General features: G+C 36.2%; 1 protein-coding gene across 3 annotated transcripts in view; it reads left to right on the forward strand.

The window, feature by feature from the left end:
* The window catches only part of Ipcef1 (interaction protein for cytohesin exchange factors 1), a 158122-nt gene that overhangs the window by 69703 nt on the left and 62016 nt on the right, over nucleotides 1-26403 (forward strand). The window contains exons 4-5 of one of the 3 annotated variants that reach the window (XM_087193433.1): nucleotides 5873-5912; nucleotides 6527-6696. In XM_087193433.1, coding sequence (XP_087049559.1) covers nucleotides 5873-5912; nucleotides 6527-6696 — 210 coding nt within the window. Of the gene's footprint in view, nucleotides 1-5872; nucleotides 5913-5991; nucleotides 6147-6526; nucleotides 6697-26403 lie in introns of those variants that run through there. The other 2 variants (XM_004856856.4, XM_004856854.3) reach the window with 2 other exon arrangements.

The following is a 26403-nucleotide window of genomic DNA, read 5'->3' on the forward strand; positions in this document are numbered from 1 at the left end:
CAATATACATAGAGACTAAGAGAATTTCCTACTTATAAACCTTCATTAAAGGGACTATCAAAAGAAGTACTCTAGGGCTAGAGGTGTCATTTAGTGGAAATTCTAGCAAAAAAGTGAATCCAATGAGAAAATATGTGCTAACTGAAACAAAAGCAACCCTCAAGAAACTAGTAAAAGTTATGACATCATAGATAAAATAGCTCATTAGTTATTAATTTATTGTTGATAAATGATAACACTTTTATTGGAGAAATAAAAATCTAGACTATAATAACCATAGAATAGTCATTCATTCAGGAATTAAAAATGTGCTGAGCTATGTTATGTTCATGATGAATTAAAAAATACTAAATTAGATAAATAACAGTTAAGAAAAGGGAAGCAAGGGATAAATAAAAATAAATGGGCATAAACTGAAAACAAAATAAAAATTATGATAAATGTAAGTAGATTATACTCACCTATTAAAAGGTACTGGTAATTTTTCTATATTTTCAAAACATCAAAATCTAGTTTTATTCTGCTTACAAAAGGAAAATAAAAAAGTGAAAAAATCAACACAGAAAAATTGAAAATAAAAAGGTGGATACTAATAAAGTTGTAATTCCAGTAAACAACTAAAAACAGATATAAAAGATTTGGGAAACAGAATTTCAGATTACATAAAATCTTCACACAATTTGCTATGTAGTAGGTCACAAATAAATGCTAATAAATTTTAAGAAATGATATCATAGAGATCATCTTTTTTCTGAACAAAATGCAGTGAATTTAGAGAGAGAAAACTAGTAAAAATGTAAAAATTTCTGAATGTGAAATCTACAAATATGCATATGAATATCTAGTACAGAGAAAAGAAACAATTTAGAGTAGGAATGAGAGATACAAGTAGAATTCAGAAGTAAATTTATAGCTCTAAATATATTATTAAAAGCAAAGAAAAACATCTCAACAAATTAGTAAAGAAGAACAGTATATTTAATGACATTTAAAGAAGTAAGGGTAATAAATTAAAAGCAGAAATTAATAAAAGAAAAAAATAAACAGATAAAAGGTGATGTAGGGAAAGATATCTGAAATTCTGACGTGGGAAGTCAAAACACATTCCCAGTTGTACAGAACAAAAAAATTCATGTACCAGGAAAGACTATGTAGGATAATTTGAATGTAATTTGAGAATACCTAAATAATTAAAGATGCAAGTATTCTATACCATGTAATTTACTCCCACATAAATACTCAGCCCAGAGAAACGTATGCATGTGGGAATTATACAGTGCAAAATTTTAGTGATAGTGTGAATTGTAAAGAAATTAAATGCACACCCATAGAAAAATAGATAAATTGTGCCATTTTTATTTATTGCCACATTGACAATGAGCTAGGGCTACATGCATTAACATGGAAAAAAATGTCAAAAACACAATATTGAAAATCGACAGTCTATTTTGATGCTATTGCTTATGTCATTTTAAAAATATTGTTTAAAGAGTCTAAAATATATGAGAATGATGAATATCACATCCAGGTTAGTGTAATTTGGAGAGCATGAGAGGGAAATGGAAAACAGTGTACAATGAGATACAATTGTATTTATACTTTATTCTCTTCAAAGTAATGTCAAAAACAAGAAAAAAGAGAAAGAAATAATTATATATTTAATAATTCAGAATATGAATATAGTGAAGCTTTTAATACTTTATTGTTAAATTGCTTTCTATGTGTGCATTTGTATCTTTCTGCAATAATGGTTTTAAGCATAGGTTGGTTTTGAGGGGAGTAAGTGACATTTTCCATGCTTTAATACTACCTATCATGTTGCTCCTTTTTTTTCCCAGTAAATATTGTAAAAGATTAGTAATATTGTGTTTATTTTTCTAGTTTTTAGTCATCCCCCAACCCACTGGAGTTTGTAATCCCACATGACAATTAAACTTTTTCTGAGCTCCCTACTGAACCTCTTCTTTTCCCTTAATCATTGATAGTTTGGACCCACCTTTCTCCTGAGGCTCTCCTACACATCTACAACACTCACTCTCTTGATTTTGTCTTTGGTGTTCCTGGTCATTTTCCTTGACAGTCTCCTTTTCACTGCATCCTTGTTACATGTTGGTCTTCCTTTAGATTCAGACTTCATCTCTGTCATTCTGTACATTCTCCAGGCAATTGTATCCAAACTCTAGACTGCTATGATTAGTCTCTACTATTCAGTACTGGAGAGTTTTTTTTTTTTTTTTTTGTATTTATGTATTAAGAATTATTTAAGGTGATTGGCCCTCTGGAAAAATTAAGCAAAGTTTTAAGTGTATTTTTACAGGTTAAATTTTACTAATCCAAAGCTTTGTGATTTCCTTTAAAAAGTTGAGTTTACTTTTCTAAGCAGGAAGATGCTTGTAGTGATGTTTTGTGGAGAAACATCCCTAAGAGCTAGCATTTTTTTTGTTGGCTTGATTGTTAAAGTCTAGGTAGCTTAACTTGTCAATGATATGAGGAACTGCACCACAAAAATTGGGAAATAACACCAATCTTGAAACCAGAGAGTGCATTTATCAATATGTCATTGCATAATTTTTTTTTCTAAAAGTAAGGATCACTATGATGTTTGATGTAATGACAGATCGACAATCCATCTTGCTCTGAATTTTAATATACCATGGGGTTAATCATGCCCACAAGTCTGAACAGCTGGTCTATGGATTACAAGTCCATATTACCTGTAACATGAGTGTTAACCCTACTATTCAACACCAAAGATTTTTTTGTATTTTCTACGTGTTTTTGAGTGACCTATTGCCAAATAAAGTTTTTGAACTACCTTTTTAAAAGGTAAAAATACACTGTTTAATAAAAAGGAAATATATATTTTCTATGAAAATTTTTGCCCAAATTTTAGTTCCAAGTTAGTGCAAAATTTAGAATTTTTTTAAAGAATAAATCTTCATTTTTATCTACTACATCCAAACTGAGAGAAAATAGTATGGGAAAAGATCTAGTTACTGTAGGTCTTAATATTTGTGATGATAACTTTCTAACTCTTCTCTCAAAACACTGTGATAAAATGCTCAACAGGTCGTTTGCTTTTTTTTTTTCACCTACCTTGTGAAAAAAAACCACATTGAGGTCTTGAAACTGGCTAGCTCAAGAGTTCCACTTCCTGTTGTGAGAAGGCAAACGTGTCTTAGACTCACTAAAGTTCTCGAAGATTGTTTTCATTCTCTCATATGAACCAAAATAGGTTTCAAACTTACATATATGAAATGAAACTGAAACTCCCTATAATTCGTTATTTCTGTAACATGAAGTCTTTCTGGCCAGGGTTTGAACAGTTAATAGTTTGCTTTACAGGTGTTATCAGAGCAGGGTTGCTTCACTGTTGAAGCTTCTCTCTCTCTCTCTCTCTCTCTCCTTTTAAGAAGAAGCTGCATTCAGAGATTGCTTGAGGTCCTGTATGGACCTGTTTTCCATTTCCACTTCTCATCTCAGCCCAGTTACATGAATTTAGCCATAAACCAAAGGCTGGTCTTGCTTAAAATTGAATCAGAGCCCACACTTTGCATTGGGCTGTCTCTGGCAGTAGATCTAAGGTTTGCTGTTGGAGTTAGAGGGTCCTCAGTGTCACTGGGAACCCCCAGGAGATGGGTGGAGGAGACTCGCTGGTATCCTTGGAGCCATGGAATGAATGTTGCCTCCTATCTCCCTTTGCAGATTCTGTAGCTGTCCTATAGGGATTTTCTCCCAGTTGCCCGATCTTTGTAAAGCTGCTCTTTTTGTTTGAAATAATGTAATCTCACCTCTTTCATTTCGAGCCCTGAGACTTCCCTTTCTCCCTAATTCTCCAGATTCTTAGTTGTTTTAATGGCTCCCTGGCAGAGATTCTTGGATCCCAGTTTTCCCAAATCTTGCCCACCATCTATGTTCACATGCTCTTTGCTTTGAGTCTTGGCTCTTAGCTAAGTTTTAGCTTCAACTGACATAACATATTTGGGCAAAAATATTTTGTCAGTAGGTACTAATTGGCTTTTACTCATCTCAGATAATTGGCATATCAAAAAAGATACCTGGATCAGGGAGGCTGAGGCAGAAGGATTCTAAGATTGAGCGCAGATTGGGCAACTTAGTGAGGTAGTGAGCCCCTCTCTCAAAATGAAAACAAACAAACAAAGGCTGGGAATATAGCTCAGTGCAAAGACACTGGGCTCATTCCCCAGGGAAAAGGGGAACAAATATGCCTGGAGACTAGAATGGGGGAATTTTGGAACAAGAAGCAGACAGTGAGGTAAATATTGTGAAATGCAACTGAGGAGAGGACATTTCCATGATAACATGCTTAGATTTAAATAGCATGCTATGATTGACATATATCTATTTTTGCATAAAATATCCTTGAGGAAACTAATCAATCATCCATACAAAATAAAGAACTTTCATAAAATAAAGAACCAGTGAAGGATTTCCTAAGCTGTCTACCCCCTAGGAATATAATTTAACTTAATCATCATTGCTGAAGAAAACACACATACTTTTCCTAAAAATATATTTTTGTTTAGTAGATATAAAATATTATATTACATATTATCATGTAAACTTGTACATTTTAGAGCATTTTCACAAATAAATCTTGTCAAATTCTTATGAAACCTATAAGGTTGTGATTCTTGTACATATTTTGATTTTAAAATAATAAGTAGGTTCAGAGTGGCCTTTCCCTGCATGACACAGCTACACATTATGATAGCCATGAATTAATTCTGGGCCTCTGGATTTTAAAATCCTATCACATTTCCACAGTATGACATATTTTCTCTTTAACATGTAGTAGAACCATATATAAAAGCTATTAGATCAATAGTTAGATATGTAGAATACGAGCCAGACACATCTAAAGTAGCATAAAATGCCATGTTATCTACCAACTTTTAGAGCTCCTTTAAAATTGTATGCTTTTTAATTTTTTCAACTTCTCTATTTGTTAATATAAAAGCAAATTATTTAAACCTGAATAAATTCAGCTTAGATATTGTAGAGGAAAAATGACATTTCTTTAAGCTAAAATTTTCTGTAAATGTGCATGTATACATAGATGGGCACTTGAAAGCATTGTTTTGGAGGGTTATATTTTTGCTGATTTTCTGATTTTCTGTGAATTGTTTATAATGTTTTGTGAATAAAACATATTTCTGATATGTTGTGTTATGTCTGATTTAAAGATTTAAAGAACTAGTACAGAATAGTAGTTGGTAACTAATTTATCTTCCATAAAACATGAGAGAAATATTCAGAGATAAAGACAGAATAAGACATTTAAATTTGGCTTCAAAGAAGAATTTTTTTGACAAGGAAAGTTGGAAGTTACTGAGATCACACCAAAAGAGATATAGAATTTATTTTCCTTGGGTATTTACTTCAATGGCTTAAATGTAACCTTATGTAGTAGCAGGATCATAAACTTAGTTCAACACGAACCTGTATTATTTTGTGATTGTGGCAGTTATCCTTCAGGTTTACTTAAATAATCATCATTATTTAGCCATTATATGAAAACAGGATATATTTTTTTCCTTCTCACACAAAAATGTAAAACTTCAGTGAACACTGCTGTCATAAGTAGTGAGAGAGATACCCGTGGGTGGAAACAGGAAACATTAGTGATAAATGCTCTGTTGCTTTTTTTTTCAGGTTCAGCCCAATGTATATTGATTCTAATTAGCACATTTTGTGCCTCAGCTAGTAGCTCTCCTGTAGCTCTGCTTGGAGAGTTTTTTTTAGAATCCACCCTGCTCATAAACACTGCCACCTCCTCCCTCCTTCTCTCTTTACAAATGTTACAACACAATCAGAAATTTCCTCTTTTCTTTCCTTCCTGCATTTTCAGCAGGTTCCCTTGCGTCAGAAGCCAAGGAAGAAAACTCAAGGTAATCAGATATCTTTTGTTTCTTTATCCCCTTCGTGTGTGTGTGTGTGTGTGTGTGTGTGTGTGTGTGTGTGTGTGTGTGTATGTGTTTCTTCCTTGGATGTCTTCTTTGGGATCAGATTTTTGTCTGTCTGAATGTTAATATCAGGAGGTGGATGGCAGATTAATTTTTGGTTATTTTTGGATTGATTTTAAGAAATGACAGCATGCTGTTCATTTGGATTAATCCTTCATGGTATGTCAATATCAACCGAGCTTAGAAAGACTGGCATACAGTCGGAGAGTAGCTGTTTTTAGGTGGGTTTTAACCCTTCCATATCTATTGCATAACTAGTGCTACCGTTGCTGACAGGAGATGAGAGACTGCAGTGATGTGCCTGTCAGCCTCGGGATTTTAATTTTTCAACTAATACTTGAATATTAGCCTCACTGCTTCTTTGCCTATATCTTATACCTTCTAGGCACAGACTGAATGTTTAAAAAATAAAACAGATACATAAATTTTTTTTGCATTTTTGGGGGTGAAAAATACGACTCCAGGAAGCTAAACAATTAAAGATGCCTTTCACTTTGCCACATAAATCAAAGTAACACCTCTTTGTATAACCATTGCAGGTCTTTTCAGGATGAGTCGGAGGAGGATATCGTGTAAAGATCTGGGACATGCTGACTGTCAAGGGTGGCTGTTTAAGAAAAAGGAAAAGGGAACTTTCCTAAGCAACAAATGGAAAAAGTTCTGGGTGGTGCTCAAAGGGTCATCGCTGTACTGGTACAGCAACCAGATGGTGAGTCTGCCTTCTTCCTCCTGTCCTAGCCTCTCCACCAAAGGATGGATGAAAAATCACAGATCACATGACACTTGTGCCTAAGTTAATTTTGATTTCTGATACTTGGGACACAGCAGCCAAAAAAGTTCTAGAGACCATTTCTGGTCCAGTAGATATGTAGCTTATCCTGTTCTATATCATGGAGCAGACAGTCATCCTGCTTGACTACTCTTTGGTCGAGAGGAAGGAAAAGGGGAATCCCAAATTTATATCCTTGCTGACGGAGGCTTTCAGGTTCTATTACTGTTACTGTTACACAAGAGAGATTCTAATAATTTCAAAATTTATGTGGACATCAATTAATATGGTAAATTTACATTTCTAAGGTTTCTACTCAAAAGGTACTCAGCTTCTCCATCTATTAAGGACATGAATTGATTCATTCCTGAAAAGCTATTTTCATTTCTTCTTTGCTATCTTCATCCCCTTCCTTTCCTCTGGCCTTCTTTATTAGGTGGGCTAGTTTGGAATTGCTAACCTGTGTGCCAGCTTTGTGCTGGTGCCTGGAGTTGCTTTTTCCGTGATGGCATTAAACCACTGATGTGAGGACGACACTCAATAAGATAGTTGACTAATTTATGCTTCAATAGACATACACTGTTGTGGTCTGCTTCACAGACTAGTTTTCTGTTGAAAAGAACTGGAGACACAGTGATTGTTAGACAGTGTGCTGTTCTTCCATGGTTGGAAACATTTTCAAATGATGCTGTTGTTGAATATTGAATCAGTAGTCTTTTCCATGGTTGATCTTGGGAGGGTTTGAACCTCTTTTTAGGATAGGGAAGATCAGCAATGAAGATCCTCTAATCACTTAAGGGAAAAGTACTTAAGAACTGCTTATAATCCAGAGCAACTTGAGTTATATGACACCATTCTTTTTAAATGACTTGTGCATGCCCATCACTCAGGGCAACAGTGCTAGAGAAATGTACCTTTATAAATGTGAAATAAGAGCTTCATATTATTTGGGGGTCAACTTTTTAGTTGATGAATTTGCTTTTACAGGCTACTAGTCAAAATAATTTCCAAAAGAGAAACAAAAACACATAATTAAATAAAAAATTGAATTACCCTAATTACCCTAGGCAACATTAAAGATTTGCTTAAATTGGACTCAAATCCAATTCCAGTACCTCAGAATAAGCACACTCCCCTAGAGCTCCTCTCTGTACCCCTGTTCCTCAAGGCGTTACTCCATGAACAGCATGGCACAAACTTCTCTAGAATTCCACAAAAATACATATTTTGATGGATTTCGTGAGTTTTAACAACTTTATCAAAGATTTAGGGTTTCAGTGGAAGGTGTCTCCTTGCAGAATGTGCAGTTTTCCACTATTTCTTTTCTCGTCCTTTTATTTTTCTCTTCTTCTGGATATATCTTCATCTTGTCTCCCACAGAATTGTTTCGCCCAAACTAAAGCAACCTGAGACTATGATCGTGCCTTCTATTATAGGGAAGTTTAAAGTTAATATAAATTTTTCTTTCTTATTTTCTATTATTTTAGGTTCATGCTTTTGAGTAATTATGACATGTAATTGTCATCTGCACCATAAGAGTACTTACTCTGGGGAATTTCTGGAGGCTGTTGGATAAATTTGGTAGTGATGGAGCATGGCACATCTGTGGGAAGTAGTAAATCTTGGATTTAGCAAAAAATTAATCTTATCAATCAGATTAATCAGCACATATGTTCTGGGTACTGTCACTGTCTTAGAATTTAAAGGAAGCTGTTGTGAACCTACATTGTTACAGATGTGGCTCATTTGGTCCCATCAGCTTATTTGGCTTCTGCTTGTTGCAGAGGTACCTTCAGGCATAAGACCTTCAGTATTTCAGGTGACAGGAATCTTGGTCTGCCACAGGGACCAGCAGCACTCATTGAGAGATTAGGGAGAGGGAAAGGATAGAGCCTCAGACACAGGCAGGCCTCAGGCTGACTTGTGTTGTGCAAATGTAGGAAGCACTATTTTGATGCTTGAATACAATTAGATTAGCAAGTTTATCTTGGGAATAAGTTTGCTTTTTTGTGGCTAGGAAAGTAATGAATTATAGTGTACCATGGAAGGACTCTTCTATAAAGACTCTCTCTCTCTCTCTCTCTCTCTCTCTCACACACACACACACACACACACACACACACACAGTGACATCTTAATTATATATTTGTTGTGGGAAAAAAGGCCCCAATGAGTACTTAGTTAGCAATCATATTCCTGCTACCTGTGTGAATATCAACTGTGAAATAAGAGCCAAGAACATACCCTCAAGCCAAAACATTTATTTACTTTAAACCACGTAGAGAATTCAGATTCGGTGAAATTGCTTCTAAGGCACCCGTGTCTAACAAACAGGTGTCTAATTTTGCCTCCTGTATTCCCCATTTTTTGTTTGTTTGTTTTGTTTTTGGTACCAGGGATCGAACTCGGGACCTTGTGCTTGTAAGGCAGGCGCCAGCACCACTGAGCTAAATCCCCAGCCCTATATTCCCTATTTTTTGTGTGAGGACAAGCCTGTGGTTAATAACCTAGCCAGATGCTGAGGGGTAACAGTACCTCTCAGAGAAGGTCTGCCATGGAGAAGGTCTACTATCCCTGCAAGAGCTTTTCTGGGTATTTTTCAGATGTGCTCTTGCTGACCCCTCAGAATCATGCTCAGAGGTAGAAATAATCACCACATTTGGCAGCTGGGAAGACAGACTCAGAGTGATGGTGTAAATTGCCCCAAGACCTACACATTGTAAGTGTAAGAAAGCTTCCATTCGGACTCCTTTGATTCCTAAATCCATGGTGTTGCCCCACGCCAACGTGAGTTCATTTGGGGACCAGGATGCGTGATTCAATTAAGCCCACTGTCTTCTGCTGCCAGTAAAGTTTCGAGAGAACAGCTCTAGAAATGAAACAGTTCTGCTGTGAAATTACAAGTGATCCCACTAGGTTCCTTTGCTTATCCCTATTGCTCCTGACACTGCCTGAGGAGGCCATACCCTCCTCTCTTTTCTCCTGGGTCTTTTGCTGTCACTGCTATTCAGTAATCAATGCACAATGCACCTCATTTTCTTCTTTTTCCACATGTCTCAGTTTCTAACTGCACTCCCCAGACTTCCTTGAGAAAGGTCATCTGGCATTTTTCATGTCACATTTTATATACTTAGAAAGTGACAGCACACAAGATCACACACCACGTCTTTGAAAACCATATGTGAGTTTAACGGCTATGCAAATCCCAGCTGGTTAAAATCTTGGGATTAAAACCTACATTCTTATTTTCTTTTGTCCTTAGCATGAAGTACAAGTTTACTTTCTGGCTTAAAGGAATCACTTTTGCTGGTACCTTTCCTCCTTCCCCACACTCTCCACTCCAAGCTGAATTACAGAACTTAGGGTTTCTGCCAAGGCATGCGCCTGCTCTCCCTAAGTCTGCACATATTGTTTCTCTGCTCAGAAACCTTTATTTCTATGCCTTGAAGTCTTTCTCTCATCTAATTCTGTCAAGCTTGTTCCTCCTCATAAGAAAAGTTTTATTTTAAATACCCTTCTTTGGTGTGGACCTATCCATGGCCTTAAACTTAGCTACCTCTCTGTTGCCTGAGCATTTTATATCATCATCATCATCATCATCATCATCATCATCATCATCATCATCCTTTTTTATGTTTGTCAGACATACTGTTTTCCATAATTAATAGTAATCTCTGTAGGGCAATATCTTTACAGTCTTACTCAGTGCCTGACATTTAATAAGCACTTGGTTAATATTTGTTGATTTCATATATAAATAAGCATTAGGAATCATGAGCATTTACATTGCCCATGAGAGTTTTGAGAAATGAGATTGTGAATCAGAACCGTTTTTTTGCAGGAAGTAAATTTTCAGGAATGGGATTTCCACTTTTATTTTTAAAAAGAGATACAGGAAAAGGTCCAAGACCCTGTGGTTTCATTTAGGCCCCACATAGCTGTTCCAGTGTTGCTGACACCTTATCAGGAATGTGAGGAGTAGAGCGTAGGGGATGGGGATTCTAGCCCAAGGACTAACGTGAATAAAGGAATAAAAATGTAAACAAGCTGCACCAACCTGCTATGTTAGGCATTCTATTGAATTCTCATAACTGAGCAAGACAGATTTTATTATTCACATTTTTCAAGTGGTTTACTGAAGCTCAGGGAATTTAAAGAACTTGTTCAGTGCCTCATAAGAAGTAAATGCCAGAGCAAGTATTAAAACTGATATCCTCAAAAGCTGGGCTTTTTTCTCTGGACTGCATGACTTCTCTATTGAGAGATGACCCAGGGTCAGTAAACGGGGCCTCAGACACACAGTGTGGGGATGTGGATATGATCCAGCAGGCAGTAAGAAGCCACTGTATATTCTTGAGCTAGGAGTGAATTTGGAATGTGAAAAAATATTAATGTAGCTGCAGTAAATTGAGAAGAGAACTTTCAGGAGGTGGTAAACTTCTGGACAAGAGCGCTAGCAGTGCTGATTTGTAATAGTACCCTGATTTTTTTAAAAAATGGCAATGTATGGAGGGTGATTGGATATAAGACAGAAAATTTGAAGCTAAAATGAGAAAAAGTCCAAGATTTGGATCCTGGAGAGACTAGGAAAATAATACAAAAATTGAAGAAGAAAATGTTCGTGGCTAAAATGTAGAATCTCATTTTGATTCATTGTCACTCACTTTTTTTGTTACTTTCTTTTTGCCTACTATTTTTTCAGTATAAAATCACTAGAAATTTCCATTTTTAAAGTAAAGAAACCATTTATGATGCTGTCTCAATATTTGAAGCGAACTATAGGATGCCTGGGTGAATCACCCTGTGCTTTTTATTTCATAAACTTTTAGGTAAAGAAATGAGGCTTGTAGGTTAGCAGCTGGTTTAATGCATATTGTGTAAGCTTTTCACTTTGAGCTCTGATCTGGCTGAACAAATATGACTCTGTTTCTCTGACACTGCCTAAATATTTCTGGTTTCAAGTAAATGTGTTGACTTCATCCATTTTTCATCCCTAGCTACACATGTACTTCATGTGAATTTCAGAGGATCTTAGATTTGGAAGGCGTTTTTCTTGGGATCAGTTTTATGAAAATATTTATAGCAAAGATCTTATCAGTTTTTGGATTAGGCAAGATTTACCCTCATAGAAAAATATTACTTGAAAGCCAGAATTTCTCTATTCACGAGGCAACTGTTCTGAAAGTTTCAGTAAATATGTAGTACCTTTCTTTCAGTTTAAGAAAAATTAAGAACAGGTTAATTCTCCCAGGAGAGGGGCCATTAAGTCTCCTGTACCTTTCATCAATAATTATCTCTTAGCACTTATTTTCAAAAAATGCCTGAGTGAATTTTCCATAGGTAGGAAATTTTCTTTTAGTGATTACAATGTGAATTCCTGAAAACATATTCTATACTTATCTGACTTAAACTGTGTCTGTAGACCCTAGAAGAAGTAGATATGGAGTAGACACCTAGATTTTTTGAGAGAATTACTTAATCATTACTTTACTTATCAGTTATATAAATAATCTAATTAAAGCATTGCTGAATTCCTCATGTGTTCCTTGACTAGTAAACTGAGAATTTGAGGCTTCTCATTTATTTCAACTCCATATTCATTATCTCAGACAGCAAGCCTCTGAATGTAGCTCAGACAAAATCCTGATGTTATGAAATGTTTCTTCCGTGCAGAGAATTCAAACCAATTGCATAAAATTGGTGAACTTTATGCCAACCTAGAAAAAAGAAAGAGAAGGTGAATTATTGATGGTTTAGGCAGATCAAAATATGATGTGTCAATAGCTGCAAGTGATGAGTTGACCTCAAATAATGACTCAAGGATCATGACTTCATTTGTCAATCCACAGAATTTAAAACCAGAATGCCTTCTATTCTAAAATCCCTTAAAATATTTACAGGAGACAAAGTGCACACACATACACACAGTCATTAATTTAAATGACATGATGTACTTTTAATTTATATTCATGAATATATATATGCATGTATAAATATTAGTATGTATTCATTAATATATGTATATAAATATTAATATATACAAAGATACATTGATATGTTGGTTACTGATATAATTCTATATGCCTCCATTTTCTAAGTAAACTTTAACCAAGAACATATTCTCTACATAATTCAGAACTACTTTGAAAAGATCAAATACAGATAAAAGTATGTAAAAATTAAAGGAATACATGCAAAGAAGAGCAATTTTATGTATACTTTAGAAGAAATATGTTTGCTTGAGTATTGTGATTTTTGCCAAGAGGAAGAATTGTGCTAGGGATGTGCAGACTCAGAAATGGTTTCTTTTGGCAATTCTGGGCTCTCCTGTGGCGGAGATTCTAAGAATATACACATCAACGCCCTGTAAAGGCTGATTCTAAGCCATAGGCAGGAGTGGGCTGGAAGGCATTGGTATTCTTCAGCACAGTGGTTCTATCTCTGGAGGAAGAGTTTAGATTATTCAGGAGCTGGTGATGAGGGTGTACACTCATTTCCCAAGCAGTCTAATGATGTATTCCCCAAAAGATGAACTGAACTTTTGGTTTGATTTGAGAATTTTTTCTAAGAAGTCTTTATTTGAAGATTTATTATTTTTCTGGAGCAAGCTTATCCAAGGGCCGGGACCAGATGCTTCCATAAACAAGCTAGCGGATAAACTCATTCGTCATTGTGCTGCTGTGTTTAATTTTCCACAGTGCATGTTGCAAGAATATTTCAAGAGAAAGCTATGGAATGATACATTTTAAAAAGTAATGAATTTTTGAAGAGTTAGAAGTACAAGGAAACAAGTTTGAAATGATGTCTTTAAAAAGACACAATGAGGGCCTGGGATTTAGCTCAGTGGTTCCACCGCCTGCCTCGCAAGCACAAGGACCTGAGTTTGATCCCCGGTACCAAAAAAACAAAAAACAAAAAAACAAAAAAACCCCCACAATGAAATGGCATGGTATGGTAGAAGTTATCCTTGGACTGCAAATCAAAAAGACAGGTAATACCCTGATGTGCAGCCACTGGACAGCTTAGGTCACTATCCATCCTCCCTGGGGCCTTTGATTCTTACCTTGCTAAACAGAAACATGAAAAGATGGTTGTCCCCTGGGAAAGAGAAGGTACTTATTCACAGCACATTAGCCACTGATATTTTCCCACTTCAAATCTTGTAACATTTACTGTAGCAGATGAATTTTCATCTTTTATTGAAAAATAGTTATTTCAGAGTAGTAGGGAAAACCTTTTTAAATTTGTTTTTTAAAATTGTGATGAAATACATATATCATAAACCTGACTATTTTAATTGTACTTAAAGGGTACAGTTCAATACCATTGAGTCCATTCATATTCTTGTGCAATTCTTCCCTCTCCAGACCTCTTTTCATCTTGCAAAACTGAAACTCTGTACTTAGTACACAATAACTCCCTTTCCTTATCCTCCTAGTCCCTGGAAGCCATCATTCCACTTTCTGTCTCTATGAATTTGACTACTTTAGGTTGTTCATATATGTATAATCATATATTATCTGTCCTTCTGTGACTGGCTTATTTCACTGAGTACAAAGTCTTCAGGGTTTATCCTTGTCATAGCTGGTATTGTTGAATACTGAGTCAGTAGAGTCTTTTCCATATGGGACCTATCTTCACCAAGCCCCATGGAGTCCACAGCTGATCTCTTTCCAAGTAGATTTAGTCCTCTGGATTTGTGGGTTCCACACACATGGACTGAACCAACTATGGATCAAAAATACTCAGAAAAACCATGCCTTTACTCAGCATGTACATGCATTTTTTTTCTTGTCGTTATCCCTTAAACTTTCTTGTTTAACAATACAGACTAACAATGACAATAATGATTTACATGGCATTTACATTTTATTATATGTAGCCAGTGTCAGAATTTCTTTCCTTTTTAAGGCTGAATAATATTCTATTATATCTATAGACCACATTTTGTTTATCCATTCATATCTGTTGATGGATGCATGTTGCTTTCATCTTTTGGCTAGTGTGAATAATGCTCTTATGTGAATATGAACATACAAAGTATATCCTTGAAACCTTGATTTCAGTTCTTTTGGGTGTATACTAAGAAGTAAAATTGCAGGATCACATTGTAATTCTATTTTTAATTTTTGGAAGAACTTCCATACTATTTTGTAGAGTAGCTGCTTGGTATTCCATTCCTAACAAAAGTGCACAAGGGTTCCAGTTTCTCTACATCCTCACCACACTGTATTTATTTGTTCATTTATTTTTGATAGTAGTCATTTTAATGGGTGTGAGGTGATATCTTCTTGGTGTTTTGGTTTGCATTTCTCTAAAGACTACTACTTTCAATATTTTTACTGTGGGCCATTTGTATATCTTTTTTGAAGAAATATCCTTTCCCCATCTTTGACTCAGATTTGTTGTTTGTTGTTGAGAAGTATTTTGACATTTATTCATGAAATTTATGAAAACAGTTTGAAGAGATTTTAAAGTTCCTAAAGCATTTGAAATAATATATATATGTGAAGGCAAGGTTATGTACTATATTGACCAAATGATCTTAAAAAGCTTTACCTTATTTTTTATTACTCCTAAATCTCTATTATGGAAAGGGAATGACTTTAAATTTTCTTAAGTGGTGTTCCTTTATTCTTTCCCCACTTTTACTTTTATCAGGGATGACAGAGGAAGTTGGTTAGATACCAAGAGATATAATTTGTTCTGTAACAGTGAGATTTAATCACATTGCTTTTAATTCACTTAAAACCTTTATCTTCTCTCCCTCCTCCCTTGTTCTCCCTCCCTCCTCTCCCTCAGCCCCCTCTTCCCTGTGCTCTTGACAAGACCAACGTAAGTAGGTGAACATGATAGTATCTCTGGGGTAAAGGGCATCTAAAAAAACATGTCGAAGGCAGCCAGGCAGGGGCAGATTGTGATCTGAGTGTGTGTGAAGACTTTTACACCACAGAGAACAGTCACATACAATTCTTTTCAATTGTGAGCTTTCCATCTTAATGCCAGTCTTTGACATTGACATTTCTGAAAGTAATGACTATCTTTGTATGTCATGGTACATGAAAGACAAGATAATTGTACTTAAACTATGATTCTGTAGGAAGAGAATGGAGAATCTGATTAAGAATGGTTAGCCAGGAGGGCTGGTGGGCACATCAGAGAGTAGGGTGCCAGCCACTTCTTGATCACCACTTAGCTAGGAGCTAATGTGTTCATATCTGTGGGTGATTTTTAGGAGGGAATATTAAAGCGGGATCGTACAGCTCAAATGCCCATCAGTGGGTGAATGGATAAAGAAGATGTGGTATTTTTATACAATTAAGTACTAGTCTGCTATAAAGAAGGATAAACTTGAGACATTTATAGGCAAATACTCTTAAGTAAAATAAATCAGACACACATGTTTAAATATCAAATTGTTTCTTTGTTTTGAGAAACTGAGAGTATAAATGAGGTCCAAAATGTGTAATAAATATTGGGAAATGGGAAGAAAAAGTTCAAACAAGGGAGGGTGGAAGGGGAAAAGAAGGAAGGGAAAAAAAGAATAGAAGGAAAAAATGGAAAGAAAGTTTTTGTAAATAGGAGAGGAAAAAGTGTTAAAGAGAGAGGAGAGAAATGAGGAAAAAAGAAGAAACAAGATATACAGGTACAAATTCCCTATGATAAATGTTATCATTATGTATATCTAAAATTTACCAATAAAACGAAGCAAAAAAACCCCCCAAAAACCTAAAGGAAGATTATAATGGTGAGCAGTTGGAGTGTTGGTGGTGCTTATCTGCGAGTGGAAACATTTTCTGTGAGGGAACTGGCATCTTGGTTTAGGCTGTCATCCCGTGTTATACGTTGAGTGCTGATTCCAGCATGCCCATGGACACCAAAATCCTTAAACAGTCAAGTTCTCTACATAAAATAGTGTAGCATTTGTATATAACCTACACAGTCTTCTTGTGTACTTTAAATTGTCTCTAGACTTTTATAATACCTAATACAATGTAAATAGTTACTGTTATGCTATATGGTTTAGAGGAAAATGACAGGGAAAAAGCCTTATATATGTTCAATAAAGACACAGTAATTTTCTGAATATTTTTGATATGTGGTTGGTTCAGACCATGTGTGTGGAACCCACAAATGTAGAGGGCTGACTGTACTTGGAAAGAGAATGGGGAAGTGAGAGGGTGGAAGGTAAGCTAGGAAGCTCTCTTTAGCAAGCATGTTAGGACTGCAGGCAACCATAGCTTAATCATATGTGTATATATATGTACTTTTTTTTCCTGGTGCTGGAGATTGAACTCAGGACAATGTGCTTACGAGGAGGGTGTGGCGGCACTGAGCTACATCCCTGGCAACCATAGCTTAATCATGTTGGGGAACTCTGACAGCTGGTGAAAAACACACAACCCAGTTTTCCCACCAAAGGCCAGGGAGCTGGGGAATTTATACTCCAAGTCCCATTGGTTATTAGTAGAGAATCTGTCCTGGGGGCTTTGATGCCTGAGCACCTGTGCACAGGTGAAGAGTGGAATCTGGCAGCCAGAGGAATCTTCCCACAAAGGGTGTAGCTTCCGGCAGTGAGAATTCTGGCTAGGGTGCCTGGGTGGTAAGGATGGACCCTGGATGTGGCTGGATCACTGGCCACATCTGCTACCGTGATCTGCTTGCTTCAGAGCCTTTTCTCTCTTCCTGAAGCTTAAGTATCCCTAGGACCTTCCTGATTATGATCATCAGAGCATTATTTTTATAATTAATTTCAAGACTCTCTGGGTTCTGTAGGAAATGGGGCCTTTCTGTTTATCAGTCGAAAACATTGATGAAATTTTTTTTCTACAGAATATCTATTTCTAGGCACTCGTAAGAAGAAAGTTTCTAGTGATCAAAATCTAATTATATTTATAGGGTAATGTTAAGTAAATTCAAATGCAATCATATTTTCATAAAAATATACCCCACATAATGTAGAAAGAATTTAGTAAGGTTGCAAGCATTATTATTCTCCAGAGAATTTGAAACTATGCATCTGATAACAAGGTGACGGGGGAGAGCTGAGACACAGAATGACACAGGGCTCAGCAACAGTGAATCAAAAGGCTTAACATCACCTTATTCCTTTCTAAGTCATTCCTTCTCTTTTGTTTTCTCTTCCCCCCTTTTCTTATTTCTTAGGGACTAATGACAATAAAGTCATGCAATTTTTATGGATTTAACAATTTGATGGTATTATATGTACCCACGTTCGTTCTATTTAGCCAGAAGGAGTTGGCTGTCCCTGCTTCTCACTGTGAGGACACTGACTCAGAGTGGTTAAGGGCTCGACCGAAGATGACACAGCTAGGGGCTTGCAGTGAGGTATTCTCATTCTGAATCCAGTGCTTTCTCGTGTGTCAGGCATTGACTCTAGATTCTCTTATTTTCCTCTTTCTGCGTGTGGTTAAGACTGAAGGTCTTCAGTCTCATGTCTAGATTACTTACCTGAGTGCTGCATCTTGGTCTAAGTTCTGTCATTGTATTGGTACCACACAATTTTCCCCTCTTATAACTACATCAGCGTTATTGGTTTTAAATGCCCATCAATTTCACAAGTTCCAGCACTCAGGGTTAATTTTCCTCTAAGGCTGTGAATAGTCCCTCACTGACTTATGCTGAGTGCTTAATAAATATTAGCTCTTATTTGATGTCATTCAGAATTTCTACACTTCTTAAAAAGAATTTCAAGTGTTCTCATTTGCCAGGCCTGCTTCTGGTGTTCAGAACAAAGAACTGCCAAACCAAACAAAAAATTACTTATGTCTTGCTTCCTATGTGGTGCTTGTCACAGCCCCATGCTATTGATGCAGCTGCCTTCCTGCAGCAAGGGGAATGCTCTCAGGGTAGAGATGTCCTTGCTGTGCTGAGCTCTGTATTTTCTTCTCGGAAAGGAAAAGGGGGAGGGATTGCTTATTAGAATAAGCAGTATGATGGACTCTACTGTAAGGAGAGAAGGAGGGGAGCTTTGGATGCTGGGTAATTTGGGGGAGAGTGAAGAAGAATTACCGGAACGAGCTCAAAATGATAGCAACAGTGCCACTATTAGAGGTCTTAACTGTCTCCTACTACCGACTAGGACTAGGAATAATCAGACTCTGTGCCCTAAGGTCACTTAGAGCCATTGTGATGTGTGAAGGCATGCCAGCATGTTTACATTGTTAGGTTCAGTTATTTTCAATTTAAGGAGTTGCTTCTTTTCTCTGTTTTGGATTTTTAAAAAAGAACCAATCATTCACCCACTTGCAAAGTCAAAACTATGTAACAAGTTACAGCTAGGTAAGCCTTGCTCTCACCCCTGCTCCTCTTCCCTCCTTCCTCCCTGCTTTCCTATTTGTTTTGGATTTACTTTTTCCCTTTGTTTATTTTTGCAAATGTGTGCAAGTATGCATATTGGATCACATCCCATTCTCCAATTCTAAAAGTTAGCCAACTGTAAATATCATATTCCACTTTACACTTTACACTCTTACTATGTCCTAGAAGATACTATCTCTACATATGTATGTATTTATGTCATTTTTTATAGTTTTTCTTTTCATGTACTGTCACAGTTTACTCAAGTGTTTTCTGAACATTTGCATTCTTTACAGTGTTTGGTGAATACATACAGTGCTACAATGCACACATCATGACACATATTCTCAAAGATGTATTTAGGACAGATCTCAGAAGTGGGATTTCTAGGTCAAAGGGTGAATGCTTTTTTGCTCCTTACTGTCCTATTTCCTTCCATTGTGTGGTCCCCACTAGCACCGCATGAGAGAGACTATTTCTGTTCGGTGGCCAAACTGTTTTATCATCTGTTCTTCAATCCCAGTTTATTTGCATCTTATATTTTAGAAAATGCAGTTCAGATTCTGTAGAGGTCACGAATCAGTGTGCACTGTGAGAATTTAGTGGCAACTGGTCCCAGGAGTCACGAGGATGGCAGCTCTGCTCCAGGCTTGGACTTTTGTTCCCAGTGTGCTACGGATTTCTGGGCAGAACTAAGAAAGCGATAGATTTATTTGGAGAAATGAAGTTTTACAGCTTCTCCTGATTCTGATAATCTCTGGATAACCTTACTTAAATTCACTTAAAGTGATTCCAAACATTTTAAGTCCATATTCATCACAAACAAAAAGCGTACTATAAAATACAACCACAAAATTAATTAATAAATGAAATCAATTTTCTTCAAACTTAAGATTTATTTTATGGTCTACAATTTATTTAATAGCAGATGTTTTGGGGAAACATTGCAATGAAAATAGTCTAAAAGGTGCTTTTTGATTTCAGAACTATGAAGTTAATGTAGTTTCATTGAAAATAGAGAAATAATAATACTTTTTAATTCCAACTGTGAAATACATAATAATGTCCTATATTACAGTTCATTTTTTCTTGGCATGGTCTTCTCTGACTTATGAAGCCTTTAGCATGTACATCAGTCTTACTTCTATGATCTGGTCTTCTACCTTTCTGACATATGTATATACTTAAGAAGCTAATTCTGTTTATTTTGTAAGGTACTTATATGAAAAAATAAAAAAAGGCAAAGGACACTTATATTTGCATTTAAATATAAAACCTGATGTCCTATTTAACTGATGTTTTATGTCTTTACATTGTAGAGCAGTATTAGGTTCATAGCAAGTTTGAATGGAACATACAGAGATTCCTCCTTTACCCCCACCCCTACATATACAGCGATCTGCTCACTACCAGTACCCTTCCCCCCATGACACATTTGTTACAATTAACAAAAATATCTCGACACATCATTTTATTACCCAGAGTTCATAGTTTACATTAGGGTTCAACCTTGGTGTTGAACATCTGTGGGTTTGGACAGATGTGTAATGACATGTATTCACCTAATAAAAATATAAAGTATTTTTACTGCCCTAAAAATTCTTTGTGCTTTGTTATTTAATATGAAGATTCAATGTCCTATTTTAATTAAAAAATATCTGAACTGTGGCAAATTTTGTATAAAATACTCATGTCACAAATTTCTTTAGCCCAAACCTGAAACCATCATTAAGCTCAAACCTTAGAATAGTAGGAATATTAACTCAATTTGTGTGAAAGTTTGAACCAGTCACTTTCAGTCATAAATGGGATCATCAAAGACCTCGTATGTCATCCTTTTCCAAGTTTCCCTGATAGCCAAACAAGAGGGACTTTATTCATAGGTTTCTGTTCCCTAAACTTTTCCTTCTTGCCATGTTTTAAAAAACAGCTTCATTGAGGTACTCTTTTATGTATCATAAAATCTACTCTATTCAAGTGATACTTCTTGGCAAATTTACTAAGTGATGTAACCACTACAGCAAGTCAGTTTTCAACAATTTTTGTTATACTAGTAAGATATTCACGGCCATCTGCAATTAATCTCAAACGCAACCCTGGGCAACCACTGTTCTAGGCTTATAGATTTCATACAAATAGAGTCAGAGTAATATGTGTTGTCTTGTATCTTCACTTAGCATAGCACTTTAAGGTTCATCCATGTTTTAGCATTTGTTGTTCATTTGCTTTTTATTATTAAATAATATTCTAGTGCCTGAACATATTCTCATACCGTTTATTTATTAGTTGATGGACATTTAGCAAGTTTGACATTTAGCCTCTTTTCAGCTTTGGGGCATATGAATAATACTGCTATAAATATTTGGATACAAATCTTTGTGTGCATATGCTTTCATTTCTCTGAGGTATATATCTAGGAGTAGAATTGTTGGGTTGTGTGGTAATTTATATGTTTATTTTTTTAGAAACTGCTGAACTGTTTTCCAAAGTAGCTTTTGCATCTCATTTTAATATTTTATTGTCAGACGAAAAAAATAACTTTCCTATTCCTCAGTCATTCATAAAACTTCTTCCACATTTGTTGAATCCTTCCTTATGTATAAATAATATACATAAATGACACAAATGTTTCTTTCAAGATTCGTAGTCTATTGGAGAAGCAGCAGATGACTGAATTCAGAGAGAGAAGTACTGTAAGGGAAACCCTTTCTTGATGTTGGGACAAGCAGGGGGCACCTGTGCCAGCACGGGGAAAGCAGAGAGAAAGGTTTGGAGAAGGTTTCACCTCAGTTGGGTCCTGGAAACTTAAGGAGATGAGGCAGGAGGGGGCAGTTTGACCCAGGCAGCAGTAGGTAACCTTCTCTGCTCACACTCTGAAATGCCATTATATTGACTGACATCTCTTTTTCTGAGCAACTTATATGTTTACATGTTGAGTGTATCATCTCTTTTTCTCTTGAGAGCCGAGATCTCTGGTCTGTTCACAGTTGTATTCCACATATTCGGCACAGTTCCTGATGTGAGGAGGTACTTTGTAAACATTTGTTGAACAAATGAATGTCTAGAGCCTGAAGATGAATGAAAACAGAGTGTTTCAGGGAAATATAATACAGGTGACTCATGACATGAGAGAGATGATCAGCACCTTTACTTTTTAACTTCCCCCCCAACATTTTAACACTAATGATTTTTGAAAAATGTGAATTTAGTGCTACCCAGTGATAACAAGTTCACTTGTTACTCCACCAAGGTGAAGAAAATCAGAGATGGTGAGGGAAATGCAGGGATGGGCTGAAATGTGGGGAGGAAGACTTCTGAGGCATAGTCTGATCATAGAACATTGTGTGGGGAAGTGAAAATTACTGAGTTGTTTCAGAATTTAAGACTAGGTTTGCTAGACAGTTTTACACAATGGCCGGAGGATAATCTGATACTTCTGGGAAGAGGACAAGTCTTTTACTACATAGGGATTCGGAGGGAAGTTTGCAGGTACCAAAACACAGCTTGCAAGAAACTTTTTAGAAAGTTAGGAGTCATTAAAGGGGAAAGATACTATTCAAGTTAGTTATTTCTGTTATATGTAAGAGGCAACAAAGAATCTGAAAGGACTATGGGGAGAAGGAGGAGAAGGAAAAGAAAACTGTCATTCCTTCAGAATTTTCCCACTATGATTGTCATTTTGGAGGCATTTTTGCAAGTCAAATAAGCAAGAAACATTTTTGACACAGTTGTCTGTTACTTTAAATACAGCTTGAATGTCTTCAGAATAATGAAAAACAGTCTTCTTGTGAGGGGAAGATTCACTGGGGAAATACAGGTGGTTTTGCTCAAATTTACTGGGTATCTTGTTGGAAGGAATCGTAGCCATTTCAGATATGAAGAAGTAGAATCCACCCACATGAAGATTTACAATTTATCTTTTACTTTGATTTATTTTTAAGTAAATAAAAATGTGAGTACATGCATGTTTCACACATTTTTAGTGATTTTTATATTGTCTTTTGAGATGGGCTTCTTGTACTGAAAATAAATTGTCTAGAAACTAAAGATACCACAAATTGGGTGTCAATTCTAATTCTGCTTTATGAAAGTATTGTGTTTTAAGTTTTCTGTTCATTTTTGGCTGAGGAGGAAGAAGGAGCATTGGAGAAGATGAGATTGTGGTATTAATTAGGGCTTAATCACAAAAGGCCTTCTGCTAAGGCATTCAGAATTTATCCAAGTGCAATTGGAAACCATGCAGGGTTTTAATTAGAGAAGTGACATGAAGAATGCTCCTGATGCCAAGATTTGCTGTGATCATGACTTCGACACTAAATTGGAGGGAAGGAAAAATTAGAAAGAAGAAGAATAGTTTCAGAGACTTTTGCAGTAATTCAAGAAAATGTTAATGGTGATCTGATGGAAGTGGAAGGTAATAGGTGGGTCAATAATCTGGGACAGGTAAAGCAATTATAGAACTTTGTGTTTACTTGCATGAATTCCTGTAAGCATATTGTCATAGGTCATTTTCTACAGCAAAATGCTAGAGACTAGGGACTTAGAAAGAAAAGAGGTTTATTTAGCTGATAGTTCTGGAGGCCCAAGATCATGGTGCAGGCATCTGCTCATCTTCTGGTGAGGACCAGGCACTGCCTAATTCATGCCAGACGAAAGGAAAAGGAAACAGTTGCATGCAAAAGGTGCCAGACACATGGGTGCCTTCCCTTTTAAAATAAACACTCTTGCTGCAACTGATCCAGACCTGAAAGAATGACAACTCGTGAGAAGGGAATTTCTCTTAGTGACTTAGTTACATTTAAAGCCCTCAAAACTATTCTTAGCACTGTCACATTGAGGACTGAGCCTCAACATGAGTTTTGATGGAGACAGACTCTTAAAACTATAGGTGGGCTGGGAGGTTATCCCTCAGATTGTTTTCTTTGGCATCTGGATAGAAAGTGGTATTGTTCTTTGAAGCAGAGAACAGAAGAGGAGAAACAGTAGGCATATGTTAGTGAGCAAGGAGATGGATCTGGTTTTTTATATGTCACTCTTGGGGAGCCTGTGGAATACCTATATGAGCAGGTGCACTAGGCAGTGTAGATCTGGGCAGGAGCTCCAGGGCTGAGTTGAAGCTTGAGGAATAGATTTTGGATATGTGTGTAAAATGATACTTAAGCCATACAGTGTACATGATCACTCATTGAGAGCACTGAGATGAGAAGAGTCCTATGTCTGTGGGAAGAACTCTGATTTAAGAAACACACAGGTGGAGAAGACCCCATGAAAGAGAAGGAGTCTTCAGAGGAAAAGGGGAGCAGCAGTAATGTGTGGTCAGAAAATCCCAGATAGGAGGGGATGTCAAGAGGCAGAAAGGAGCTATAGCATCAGTTACTAGAGTTCAATCAAGTGACGACTAAAAAAGAAAATAGGAGTTAGAAATGTGGAAGTCATTGGGGTTAATGGTATCTGGAAGTGGAAATAAATGGTAAGTATAAATCATTTTTCTTTCTATATAGATTATGGGAATTTTAATTAAAAATACTTGAGTATAACTGATGATATATTAAGAAAGAAATTATGTAACATGAAATTAACTAAAGTGAGCAGCTCAGTGGCAGTTTTAGTATATTCGCAGTGTTGTACAACCATCTCCTTTCTCTAGATCCAAAATGTTTTCATCCTGCCAAAAGGTAACACTAAGCAACTGTTTCCTATCCATCACTCCTCAGTGCCAAACTGTGTTCTATCTTTACGGATTTTGTATGCTGAATACTTGAAATAAATGGAATTATACAATATGTGACCTTTTCTGTCTGATTTGTTTCATTTAGCATAATGCTTTTAAGATTCATCCATGTAGCATGCATTAATACTTCATTCTTTTATATGCATGAATAATCTTCCATTGTATGGATACATGACAATTTGTCCATCATCTATTGATGGGCTGGGCTTTTCATTCTTTTGGCTATTGTGAATAGTGCTTCTCTGACCGTGTATGTACATGTATTTATTTAAGAACTGTATCCATTTTTGAATCCTCTGAGTATAGCTCTATAAGTGGAACTGATGGAACCTAATAGTTTTTAAAACATATACTTTTTTATGACACCGAGAGCTCACAGGAAGTACTGCAGGTCATATAAAAAGTTGACTTATACATTTTATATCCTTCAAATACTCTATTCTCTCTTGAGGTAGAATTGGTGAAAACACCATGTGGTAATTAAGCAGCTTATCAACAGATAAGTTTCACATATATATAAAATATATATGATTGTATGTTATACGTATGTAGATTAAAACATATATATGAACAAATATGTATATTCAGAAAATGTTGTATGGATATTTTTAAAGGAGAAGTGTCCAAGAGGATGAAGTTTTGAATCTTATAAGAGGGAGGCAGTGCAGGTAAAGAACTGGATGACTTAAGTCATGTAGGAGATGGAGGATGGAAACATGGTTGAATGTTTCACAGTTTGATTTTTTTTTGAAGACTGCAGGAAGGGCCTCTAGTTGGCAATAAGAAAAGGAGACAGAATGATGAATCAAACCAAGAATGCCTATGGCACTAAACATAGCTAGATGACTTTAAAAATTAGGATTGTATTTCAAAAACAATTTTAACTAATCCTCCAATAACCATCGGCTCATCTATGCTTAATCTTTGGAGTTACTTTTGCATTCATAGACACCAATGTCAATGAAAGGAGATTTGGGTTCCACTTGACAAACAATCCAGCTTCATTGTAACTCAGTTAAACTTTATTCATAATATATACCTTAAAAATTCCTAGAGAGGTGGGACAATGATTACATTTCCAGTGAAATATTTGATGATTTAAAGCAACATTCATGCTAGGTCCTTGTAAGTCTCATTTTCTCGTGAAGTCTTCCTTTACAGGAATTGATTTTGGAACTAAGATTCTTCTGTGGGATGTGGATCTGTGGAGGAATTCCCCAGACACTGCCTACAGACTTGGGAGAGGAAATAATGTTTGTTGGGTGTTTCTTAAGTGTTTTATTTATCTAGACTCATTTAAGTCATAACAATTAGCAGGAGGTAGGTCCATGATAGGAGTATAGAATTGCTAACTTTAGAGGAAGGGCTCTGTCCGCCATATCAAGGTTACTAATGGGGTTTCATCTTATATGTTTGTGGTAGTAGGACGAGAATGATGCTGAGGATGGCTATGAGCTCAGCAGGAAGTAGGTCTCAGATGGGTTGGCGTTGTGGGTTCCTCGCAGACAGGAAGGGGTCAGGGGCCCTGTGCCTGCCAGAGTTGACCATCTCTAAGCTGTGTCATGTCACTTCTCATGAAAAGATTCTGGGTAACT

The sequence above is a fragment of the Heterocephalus glaber genome, unplaced genomic scaffold (assembly GCF_053883595.1).
Source record: "Heterocephalus glaber isolate CG9 unplaced genomic scaffold, H.glaber_assembly_v1.0 deba00001593, whole genome shotgun sequence".
In the NCBI taxonomy this organism is placed as follows: domain Eukaryota; kingdom Metazoa; phylum Chordata; class Mammalia; order Rodentia; family Bathyergidae; genus Heterocephalus; species Heterocephalus glaber.